Raw genomic sequence first — 12,263 nt, forward strand, 5'->3', positions numbered from 1 at the left:
TGAAACATTTATGTATGGCTACCTAATTCAATTTTCTTCCAATTTTATACATTCCTTGTGTGATTTTCTTTAACTCTTTTACCCTTCACTATTTACTTCCATTAAATTTTGTCAATTTTGTGAATTAATGGTGGTGAAAATTTATGTAAATTAATGAAAAATAAGAAAACGGGGGAAGAAAATAGAGTTAAATACATGAAATCGTGGAAGAATAAAACATATTAAAAGTATTACCGTTATTGTGACCCCCTACATAACATTTTAATCTATTTTTTCATTTTGCAGGTGGTAAAAAATAATTTTTTAATTTTTTTTAGGTGGTAAAATACAAGTTTTAGTTTTTTAGGTGGTAAAAAACAATTTTTTTATTCTTTTAAGGTGGTAAAAAATAATATATCCTAATTTTAATTTAGTTTGTACTTGCTTGAACTTTTGACACTAATGCAAAAATGAGGGAGTCGTGCCACAATATTAAGGAGTACCAATTGGTGAAATGTGATCATATAACAAGCTTTACTAGAAAAATTAGCATTTGAAAAACAGCATATTAGCAGCTTTACAGACTTGTTTTTAACATTTAACCGACTTATCATGAATTCATGATGATAAGCTATACAAAATTGAAAAGCTCTTTTCAGCTTCTCTGGATATAGCAAACCCATTTACAGTAAGTCCCTATCTACATATCTTCAACCTCCTTGCTACACAAAATCTTACAAAAAGAGAGGTTACCCTTTTCACCCTGTTAATAATCAGATCAACTCCTCTAAATAAGCTACCCCGCCACTATTATATACATCAAAAGACCCTGTTCCAAAAAATAATTTAGCAAAATGCTACAGCAGAAGAGGATTTTGTTGAGTGCCATGATGCTGAAGCGATGATCCGTGAGAGTTTACTGGTCTTGGTGGCCGGAGATGCGGGGCTGATGACCTAGCATGGTAACCAGCAAGCGGATTTCCTGTGTTATATAATGTAGAGCAGTTCTGAGGTCTGGTTGCATCAAAAGAGACGAGTTCAGATAACTGGTGAACCACTTGAATGGGTGGTGCTGTGGGTTCACCCGTCACCCCAAAAGGCCTTTGTGAAGGCAAGTTGAACTGCAGTGGACCAAACTGAAGGACTGTACTCAATAGAGCTTCTGCAAGCACGTTTTGCAAAGTTTTAGTTAGCACTCATGTCAAGCAAGTCATGTACTATCATTTGATATTGTAAAGTCATTGTCAAACAGGACGATGTTCAAGCTAGTCATCTATATATTGCATGTTTGCTCAGCATATGCGAAGTTTCAATTAGCACTCATGTCAAGCAGGACATTGTAACATCATTTGACAATGTAAATTCATTGTCAAACGACTCAAACAGGACAGTGTTCAATCAAGTCATCTACATATTGCATATTGGAGCAGAAGAAAGATTTACACATCATTTCTAAACCTTGTGATATATAAGGGACGACAGAAACTAGTGTTTTGCATAGTCCAGAATCGTGAAATATCAAGTGTCAGTAATGCAAAAGTGAGGCAAGAAAATGTAACCACCACCTGACTATCACTCTGTCAGAAGAAACAGTAAGAATTTTTATGGTACTGTTAAAACTCATGTCAAACAATTTTACAATTCAAATTTCATGGAGTGACGGAACTGAATCATGGTTGTCTTTTGTCAAGCTCTCACATTTCATACCTTGTGACATTGAAGTTGATGTCTGCTTCTGATTGGTGTACTTCAGAGTATCAGCCAATAACTTGTGGGCATAAACTTTTTTGTAATGGGATTCCAAATCCAGTTTCTTCCACACCAATTTATTGTCAGCTTCCCTAAGCAACAGATCATACTTCTTTTGAATCTCCTGCATCTCCTTTTTACAGGCAGACTTAAGGTGTATCGTCTGTTCAAACAAGTAATGCATGAATACGGATGTGAAAAAGAACAGACGGGTAGAATAAAACTAAATATCACATACCTCGTTTTCATGAATCTTAACAGCTTCTTCCTCCTCCTTTTTCATTCTTACCAGCTCATTCTGTAGTGGATCAAAGCTAGATGGCAGCAAATTATATCTCAACGACGGGGATCCTTGAAGATAGCTATTGGCTGACTGCATGTTAGCTGAGGTACCAGAATTGGAAAATTGAGGCTGCTCCTGACCAGCAGTTGACTGCCATTGTGTTTGCACCACAGGATGATCACACAATCCCAGGTTCCTCAAAGTTATCTGAGTCTGACCTGGCTGACAAGGAGCAAGGACTCTAGAAGTTTGACAGTTTGATACAGCAGAAGCTCCAGCACTCTGCCTGATTTCATTATAAGGAAGATTTGCATAAAGCATTGGCTGCACATACAGTCAAACAGAAATTATTTAATGAGAAAACAAGTAGTCGAACAAAGAAGAAACAGCAATACAGCAGCTTGGCCGTATGATTATAACCACTTGCTCTCATTGAGATTCTTCAAATATTCTTTCTCTTGGAAATGGATATGAAAACATTTCTTTTTCATGCCACTCCTTTTAGAAACATCTCCTTAATTGTATACCATTTGGAAGTTTATACTAGAAGGGAGTAAGCTTCAAGGAACAATGATATAAATTATTATATGGGTTATAAAAAAAGACATAACAGATAGAACTTTCAGAATGTTTCTGTATACCATCTTCTCTCTGCATATCCTAGATCTCTTGTCAGATTGAGTTTATGTGCACTTTCTTCTTATTTATTAAGAATGCCAGTGTTTGATCTTCTTTTCTTATCTTGGGTTGAGGGGGCAGCATACTACCTTCATAAAGGACTCGCATGAATAGGAGTAATTTAGAATCATTTTTTAACAACAGCACACCAATTGTTTCTTGTTTTCCTCTTTCTATTAGGGGAAAAGAAAGGTGGTTGGTGGTTGAGAAAGGAGGTTCCTCTTTCTTGTATTAAGAAGATAGCAAAATACAAGATCACAGACAAAATTGTAGAACTCCAACAATCATCTGAAAGCTACAGAAATAAAACCATCGACAACATAGCTTTAAATAAAAAAGCTTCGACAATGAGAACTTATATTACCTGCTCTAATTCAGAAGGATTTCCAATCCCTGAGCATGTCTGTGGCTGGACAAAGAGTTGGCTGCCACAGTTTAATCTAGATGGAGGAAGCTCTGTTAGCTCTTCTATTGCCTGCTGCACACCCATGGTGGCGGTAGTAACCAAGTCTGCAGCATCACTCATGTCAGCCTCTCCATTAGGCGCCCCAACAGAGGTTTTGATGTTACAGTTCTCATCCTGCACCTCTTTTCCCCTCTTCTGCTCAGCTATAGTAACATTAGCACTCGAGTCTGTAGCACCTCTCATCTCAGCCTCTTCATTAGATACCGCAACAGCAGCTTCAGTGTTACAGTGCTCACCTTGAAGCTCTTTTATCTTCTGCGTCCAAGCTACAGGGGCAGTAGTACCCAATTCCGCAGCACTTCTCACCTCAGCCTCTCCATTAGGTGCCCCAACAGAGATTTTGATGTTACAGTCCTCATCCTGTGCCTCTTCTACCCTCTGCTGCTCAACTACAGTCCCATTAGTATCCGAGTCTACAGGACCTCTTATCTCAGCCTGTTCATTCGATACCCCAACAACAGCTTCGGAGTTGCAGTGCTCATCTTGCACCTGTTCTATCCTCTGCCTCCAAGTTACAGGGAGACTAGGACCCAAGTCTGAAGCACCTCCTATCTCAGCTTCTCTATTTGTTGCCCCAAATGCTTCGACGTTACAGTCCGGTTCCTGTATTGCTGTACGTGGAAAATTTGATAAGGATTCTGCACAGCTGTTCCCAGATGATGTATTAAGTTGAGCTTCTTCTGAAGTGCACAAATTACCACAATTTAGCACCTCAACGCAAGTGTCAAGTACTTCTCCAGATGGCACTACTGCTACATCATTCTCTCCATCAGATTCCAAAGACACACTCACTGGTAACATGGGTGTCATACAATGAATAATTTCTTTGGAGGATTCCATGTTTGTGGAGCTATTCCCCTCAACATCTCTTTTGGATGCCTGCAGTGTAGCTTGACATTCATTATCCCAAAGGGATGAGGAAGTGGAAGCTCTATTATTAGCAGGAAAAGGAATAAGATCATTAGGTTTTTCTGTATCGGATACTTCTTCTGTGCGCATGGATGCAGCATCATTTTCTTCATTAGACTTTCCAGATAAGATATCTGTATCAGTCAGCACAAGATCAGGACATCCGGGGTCATGGCATTGCGCAGATGCATTCATCGTGCCCAGTTCAATCTCATGGGAATGCTTGCTTTCTGAGACAGAAGCAGTGTTTGACATCAAGATTGCGGAATCAACAGCATTTTCATTCAAATTAACAGTTTGCTGTTCCAGTGCAGTATCCAACAAGGGTAACTTGACACGTGATGTGGTCGGTGTCTCCAGGTTCTTTGTCTTCAACATATTATCTATTCGTTGTTTTTCCTTCATCCTTGATGCCGAATGCTCATCTTCCAGCTCCTTCTTCTTTATCTCCATCTGATGGCTGTGTTTTTTGAGTTTTTGTTCATAAATGATATCCAGCGTCTTGAGTTTCTCTAGCTTCAAGACTGTCTCTCTATAATTTTTATTCATATTATCAACTTCGAGCTGGTGCTCTTCTTCCAACTTCGCCCTTTCCTCCCTCTTAGTCCTATAAAATTCACGAATTTCATTTTTCTGCTTTAGCATAAGGTCTCTCATGCTTCGATCACAAGTGTTCTCTGTCTCACTTAGGCTGTAGTCATCTCTGCAAGAAGACAATTTAAGAGCACTACCACAAGACTTTTGATGACCTGCAAATAACACAGAAAGACCAAATAATGCTTGTTAGTTGTTACTCGTTTTATGCCCATAATGCTATTCTAAGATACTATAGAAGAATTAAATCATCATGGATATAAGAGAGATACAACGTATACCAGCTATTTTATCTGGAGATGATCCGCATACTTTTTGAACCTCGGGTTTTGAATCAAACAATTTATTTTGGATGTGTGAAGTCTTTTTGCTTAGCGTCCTTGGATCTTCATTTTTTGATTCAACTGCAAGGAACAGACTTCCCATTAAGTTCACATATGCACGCAGAAAAAAGAGAAGCTGAATAATTAATTACGTGATTCTAGAGGGAAGGGTAATCTAGTATTTTCTGTATTACTGAATTTGTTATGGGTTATGAACCCAATATAATTCTGTTATGAGATTCTGTTAGAGTTCAGTCTTTATAAGGGGGGGGGGGGGGGGGGGGGGGAATGTAATATTGGGGTTTCAGAAAATTATAGTGTTTTGTTCTCTTGGAGAGCTTCCTTCCTCTCGAAAGCAGGTGAGTTGTATTGCTGATTTCCCTGATCAATAATACATCATATCTGATTACTGTTTTATAGTCATCTGATTATTTCTCTTATCTGATTTAGTTCCTAGCATCAACATATTGAGATGGGATGGCTGAGAGTTCACCTCTTCTTCTTATTCTCTCTGATGATCTTGGTAAAAGCTTCCACTGAGGATTCCTTCCTTCAAGAAGACTAGTCCATATTGCCATTGGAGGTATATCATCCTCTCTAACGGATTCATCTTGTTCTCCGTGTAAAGCTATATTCCGAAAACAATCATCATTTGCATCGCGAACTTTTGAGATCAATGAACAACTCATGTTATCATTTTCTGGACAAGATAATAGTGCTGACAACTCATTGAGAACATCAATTACCAATTTATCCTCAGACAAATGGCTTAAATCGGAAGTTGATGAGCACTGGCTATGCAATTCATCCAGTTTACTGAATAGGTAGGATGTACCATAGAGAAGCAGCATATGATTAGTATTTTGACTAAAATGGTTTGAGTTGCTCTCAAGAGCAGCACCTTTCTTTGCCAAAATTAGAGCCTTTTCTTCCACACTTCTTGATGAATACAAACGAAATACCTTTAGATGATCAAACTTTGATTCGATTAACATCTTCTGCAGACACTTAATGTCATTGATTGGACACCAATCACTGTTAAACAGGATGACACAGTCCACTGATGAGAGTTTGATGCTTGGTTGACAAGAGCTTTTCTCAATTAGCATCACAAGCTTCCCGCTCTCTCTATCATTGAAAAGATCGACTGCAGCCCGCTTCTTGATAGAGTCGAATTCTCTATAAAGTTGTATGTAACAATCTTCACCAACGTTTGCACAAATTAAGTCATCAAGAATGTGTTGAAGGTTCACGACTTGTTGTTTTGAATTATTCGACTGCAATAAATTCTGTTAGATTGTTTTTAGTGAAGCAACTATAAATTTCCAAACCAAAACAAAGTCCATGATGCCAAACATGAAGGAGAAGTGCGCTTTCCACAATATGAACAGAAAACTTAAGAGATAGTGAAGAAAATAGTGCTAGAATTTTCTGACAATTTTATGAGATACATCACCTAATGGAAAGATAGACAATTAAGTTCTGTAGAAATAAAGTGACAAACACATTGAAATCAACAGAAAACCAACGTGACAAGAAAAGGCACCGTTAAAAATACACAATGATTAAAGAAGCAACCAGATAGCTGGTAGTTAAGAAACCACCAAATATCACAAATGATATTTGATTTCATCACCCAGGGTGAGTCGGTGACCCCACCACAAACTATTAAGTAGGTCAGATATAATAGAAGAATGAGAGAATTTAAGTCACACACCTGAAAGACAATCAGCACTCTTAGTTGTTTCTCCTTAACCTCTTGAAGCAGCTTATGAAGTAATAAAATCTTCCCACTGACTTCGATATCATTACGAAAACAATTACCAATTGGATGCACCTCATTGACAAACCCCCGCAAAGACGAATCCACTAGGTATGGGTGGTCACAGCACTGAAATGGAAAACAACGCGGGATCTTTCAGAACCAAACATAGTCATATAAAGTTATAAACAGAAGTTAATGACAACTCATTATCATTATCATTACCCCATTGCCTCAAAGAGGCTCCCGCAAGAAGCGGGGTAAGGGAAGGTCGGACGTACGCAACCTTACCCCTGCAATTGCAATTGCAGAGGTTGTTTCCAATTGACCCAAAAGCGATAACGGGACGACAATGGGACGACCAACTTCTACTTCATGGAAAGGAAGCGAAGAGGTTTTAAGAGCCATTTTGATTTAGTCCATTACATCCCACTTCCCAGAGCATTAGTAAAAATAAAAATAAAAAACAAAAAACCGACAGACTGCATTAGTAATAAAATTTGAACAAATTAGTACAACATTGCAACAACAGCAACAACAAAACAAAACAAAACAAAACCAAACAAAAAAGCACAACAACCTTCCTGATCGTAGAAAGAATATCAATGAGACCATCATGTACTCTCTTTTGATTTGAGCATAGCAACATCGAGTTTTTCTGCAATGTCTCACAACACTTCTCAAGCTGTACATAAGAAAGACCTACAGGCACCCAGTATTCAACGTATCTTGGAAATTTTGTCTTGCAGTCAGATAAGCCTTGGGGTCGCTGCACATAACATATAATAGACTTTCAAATTTCAATACCAAAAGAAATAGGAATAGGACGGACATCTTGGCGACAGCCCAAACTCACAACTACACACTGAACTAATAAACAGAACAGAAAGGTCCATCTAAAATGGATCAAAAGAAGCGGCGTAGTTGGTACGAAGTACAAAATTTGAAGATGTATTCACTGAATCATTGCATCCTAAATTTTTGATCCACTTCCTATTTTGGGATTCCTAAAGTTGGGTCCACCACAAAAATAAATCTACTATATTTTAAACTTCCAATACTGACCTTGATTAGCTCTCAATAAATAAATACGAGTACATAAATAAAGAGCTTATTAACCCCGTATTCCTAATGGAAATTCATACGTTAATAAGTGTGAGATTGGGAAGTAGAAAGTACTTATAACAAACGGACTTATTTAGTGTTGTTTGAGTCATATTCCTCAAATAATTGGATTATCCACGGGACACAATTCTCGAATAAATGTTTTCCCATTTCAATACTGGCGAAAATTTTCAAGGACATGTTCTATTAATCTGTTTATATCTAATTTCCAACTATTTATCACATAATTAGTCAAAAAGGGGCCTAACAAGGATATGCAGCATTGACAGGGTAAAGTGAGGCACTGGGTGCTTGGGAACCATTGTGATAATTATTTCCGGACGCTATTTGATAGTCACAAATTCAGAATATGTTTATTTATACAAACAACAAGAACGATTCACCAAACATGACTTTTTTCTTTTAAATACATAGACATGTATCCAGGAAAATACTCTAGATCTAGACCCAACAGTAAATAAACTGGAACACAATGTAAACTTTCCAAAGCCCCAAAAAATTATAAATTTTCGTAAATAAAAATTGAAAAGCTTCCAAAAGATACACTAATCAACAACATAAGCTTACTTTTTTAGCACCAACGTCACCAAGTACCCCATCCTCTAACATTTCACCATGTGTTTTCTCATGCAACAGGGTATTTGTTGACATGGAAGCCAGCTCAAAATCCTGATATATACAAGATATCATTTTAGCATAGGTCAAAGTATACAGCTGGGAAATTTACAAGGTGTAGTTACCAATATCAGTTAGATAGAAAATGTGTAGTAAAAATTGAACTGATGACAGTAGCATAAGAAGCTATATTAGAAACTGGGAGTATAAGGTCGTGCTATTTTCACCTGAGAAAAATACTTCTCCTTCATGTTATCCCCTCCCCTTAATCTCCCCACTCCCTTTCCTCCTGAATATGTCTGCTGATTGACCAAATAAAGGAAAATGAAATTCTAAAACTTATCTCTGCTGAAATATATTATCTATATAAACAATACTCCGTTCAACAAGCGGTCTTTCGAAACCATAAAAAGCCTCAACGTGCACCACAAAAGATCACTTCACTTCAGTATAACTCCTGAGTCCTGACATTTCACTCTTTCAAGATAGTGCCAATAGTGGCATTTATCTCCAACCAAATTATCCCAAACCAGCAGTCCATATATGTTCCATAAACAGTCTGACAATTATAAATTTCCTCAACTCTAATCCATCCATGCTTCCGTCATCCAAAAGAAAAACCGAAAAACAGAGCATAAAGAAAAATTCCTCCAAAAAAAACAGACTCATCACTGCCGCATAGACACAGAAAACCGCAAACTCTATATGCATTACAAGCCTGACCAGTAATATAACATCGGCAATAAAAACAACGAGCAAGAAAAGAATCCTTGATGCTATTAAGTTCGCCATACGTGGGTAAGTTTCAAGAACAGTTATGTGTCATAGAGCATTACAGGAAAAAGAACACAGTTAAAAACCAAATAAAGAAACTAACAACAAATCATTTATATACTCAGATAAATTATGTGTGATGATACCACCACCAACTTCCTACAAGAATTAAAGTTCATACTTCAAGTTCACCAGGAATTGCTTCTCCACTGCCAGCATGTGGTTTTGCTTCAGAGTCAATCCTGCCAGCAAAAAGGTGAAAACTATTATTTAAAAAAAAAATACAGTTTGATATGCTAGATACATTCCCTAAAATAAAATAAATTTCGAAACCTATAACAAAATCACCCCCAATCAACGCTACTAATGCTTAATATATCTACCTTTTAGGATCTTATTTCTTATAATTGGCCGCGAATAGCAAATCGAAAACAAATGTATACATTCATGTGTAGTAAAAATGAAATCTAGTGCCTCTGACCCTGTCTACATATTACTAAATATGCCACCCATATCCAATAAAACATTATTAAAAAAATAACTTAAGCTGAGTATGCTATGAAATATGAAGAAAACACACTATATGTTCTATTAAAAAATCTCAATTAGTAATGAGGCTATGTTTTAAAACAAATCAATAAACAAATGACATAATAAGGGAAAAGAAAAGAAAAAAAACTCGGTGAATAAGAAACGAACCTTTGCTTCTTGGAATCACTCTCTTTTGAGCAATTGACTTCAAGTTGATCATTGCTACCCTCCTTCAACTTGGAATCTTTACTTTCAAAAAAAAACCACAATAAATTACCAAAGCAGAAGTTAACTCGTGTTGAACACTAATAAGTACCCAAGTGACCAACACAGCTATTTTAATTTATTTGTTCTTTTGGCGAAAGTGTCTACATTCCACACTAATGTCTGAGTGTCGAGGATCCGATAGTAGAATGTCGTAAAAGCAGCCATTTATTTACTACCAACAAAGTTTAACTAATAAATAAACCACATGATCACTTACCTTTATTCTTCCTAGCCTCCGCTATATGCCATTGTCGAAAACTGCGCGCGTCGAGTCTCTTCCTCTTAGTCGAAATCTCCATTGATATCTGTTCAAAACCGAACCGACTTAGGATTAAGGATTAGGGTTTTCACAGATGAGAGAGAAAATTGAAGTGGGTGTGAATTTGACGAAAAACTACCCATTGATCGATCAGGTAAACTGCGTGTGAGAGGTGAGGAAATGGGGTTTGTGTCAAGGGTTTCTATACATAGTAAAATTATGAATTTCCTGAGAGAAAAAAACAACTAAAAATACTCTGAATCATGCTTTTTGTATTTCAGAAATTATGGAATTACAACAGATTTTTGTAAGAAATTTAAGCAAATGCAACTTTTTTTTTTTGAAGGTAAGCAAATGCAACTTAGATTTTGAGTACTTCATTTTTCATATTATTTAACTAACTTACCTGCTTAGTTATTACCTCGACGAATTGAAGAGAGAAAGAGTGTGTTGACGACGGAAGAGTAGAAATTATGCTGGAATTTTGGTGGTGGAGATGGTGGTAGTGGCGGTGGACATGGGTGGTGGACGTGGGGAAGGTGGCAGAGTTGCAGACAGCTGGAGAGAGGAAAGGAATGGAGGGCGGTTTAGCTTTCTTAATTAGGATTTGTTTGGTTGGCATAAAAAAACAAAGTTACAAAAGTTTGTAGGGGTCTAGAGATGTGTGAAGTTGTTTGGTGTAGAAGTTGTGAGAGAAAAACTTTTAAACGTTACTTCCTCCGTTTCTATTTAAGTATCTACTTTTTTAAGATAGCGTTTCTCTTTAAGTGTCCACTTTTTATTTTAAGACACGTAAATTTTACCATTATACCCCTAACTTACTAATAATTATACCATTTATCTAATTCCCCTAATTAATTGTGCCAAAAATATAATAAAATAATGATATATATATATTTTTTTTAACTGGAAAGTCAGACATGGGGAGTTCGAGATTTATGGGGAATATTAATTGTCCCCCAATAAAATCCCCCACCCACGTCCCACCCATTCTCATCTGCACCTCTCTCTCTCCTTTATTTCTCCAGCTTCCTTCTCTCATTTCTTCACTCTATTTCTTTCGTTTCTCTCTTTCTCTCTCTAAAATTTGAAAAACTCTCTCATTTTTCTGGGTTTTTTGAGATTAAATCCTAGAAAAATAAAACAAATCGTCACCTTCCAATTTGTGTTTTTCTTGCTTAGATATTTCTGAAATCTCTTTGCATGTTCGTTTTTGGGTAATTTTTTTTTTGTTTTCCTTGAGTTTGGTTGAGTTTTTGGGTTTTCTGGGTTGAAGATCTTGGTTTTTGGGGTTACTAGTGTATATTGTAATGTAACTATATATTGTTGATTGGAAAATCATTATATTGATAAATTGAAGGAAAACTAATGCATTCACTACGTAACTAAATGGAACAGATGGAGTAATACTGAGTTCATGGGAATGATTTAAGAACACTAAGCCATGGAAGAAAATCTCAATGTGTTTTTTTCACATATGACACCATTTTATCATATACCACTTGCATTTAAATGCCTTGACAAAACCAACATCCTAAGCATACTAACTAACTAATAATTCCTAGGCAAACTGCTTCTAATTTCATTCATCCTCTACTATCAAATTCGGAGCTTCACCTTGGCAAATGTACTCGTCACAAACTGATAATGTACCCCATTACCTTCTACATAGTATTCATTAAACTTTTTTTTATTTAAAACAAAAAGAAAACTGCTTTTCAGGATTCTGGTTATGAGAGAGAATGGAGGCCGAGAAAGAAGAAAGTGAGTTACTGGAAGTCTGGAACTAGGGGAAGGTGAGTCAGACGACAGTAAAACATTGATTTTAGACTTCAACTGGAACAAAGGGAGCTTGTAACACCCTAATAATTCCTTGCTTTTATAAAACTATTTTCCAACTTAAAATAAAGGAATTACTAAAGTATTACCGCCACCATGATAACGGTTAA

The 12,263-nt window shown here is 36.7% G+C and overlaps 1 protein-coding gene across 7 annotated transcripts; it reads right to left on the reverse strand.

Annotated features, from left to right (window-relative positions):
• Positions 1 to 512: 512 nt before the first annotated feature.
• Positions 513 to 10,974, reverse strand: LOC110796049 (uncharacterized). Of its 7 annotated transcripts, XM_022001080.2 has the most exons (14): positions 10,721 to 10,842; positions 10,454 to 10,542; positions 10,273 to 10,360; positions 9,957 to 10,032; positions 9,439 to 9,499; positions 8,436 to 8,537; positions 7,324 to 7,512; positions 6,699 to 6,872; positions 5,475 to 6,270; positions 4,940 to 5,062; positions 3,054 to 4,813; positions 1,967 to 2,335; positions 1,687 to 1,891; positions 513 to 1,141 (listed from the first exon to the last, which is right to left on the reverse strand). In XM_022001080.2, exons 3-14 carry the CDS (start codon positions 10,352 to 10,354, stop codon positions 837 to 839), a joined length of 4,242 nt encoding a protein of 1,413 aa, XP_021856772.2. In that variant the 5' UTR covers positions 10,355 to 10,360; positions 10,454 to 10,542; positions 10,721 to 10,842; the 3' UTR covers positions 513 to 836. The 7 variants fall into 7 exon arrangements, with proteins under 7 accessions (XP_021856772.2, XP_056686410.1, XP_021856771.2 ...); XM_056830432.1 differs by lacking the exon at positions 10,454 to 10,542 and having other exon boundaries at positions 5,475 to 6,258; positions 10,736 to 10,974; XM_022001079.2 differs by lacking the exon at positions 10,454 to 10,542 and having other exon boundaries at positions 10,736 to 10,974.
• Positions 10,975 to 12,263: the final 1,289 nt, after the last annotated feature.

This window comes from Spinacia oleracea, chromosome 5 (genome assembly GCF_020520425.1).
Source record: "Spinacia oleracea cultivar Varoflay chromosome 5, BTI_SOV_V1, whole genome shotgun sequence".
Lineage (NCBI taxonomy): Eukaryota > Viridiplantae > Streptophyta > Magnoliopsida > Caryophyllales > Amaranthaceae > Spinacia > Spinacia oleracea.

Coding starts and splice junctions, on each gene's coding strand:
- LOC110796049 (XM_022001077.2), bottom strand. CDS start 10,936: ATGCCAACCAAACAAATCCTAATTAAGAAAGCTAAACCGCCCTCCATT. Junction 6,271..6,698: donor GAGTGCTGATTGTCTTTCAG/GTGTGTGACTTA, acceptor ACAATCTAACAG/AATTTATTGCAGTCGAATAA. Junction 4,814..4,939: donor ATCTCCAGATAAAATAGCTG/GTATACGTTGTA, acceptor TGTTATTTGCAG/GTCATCAAAAGTCTTGTGGT.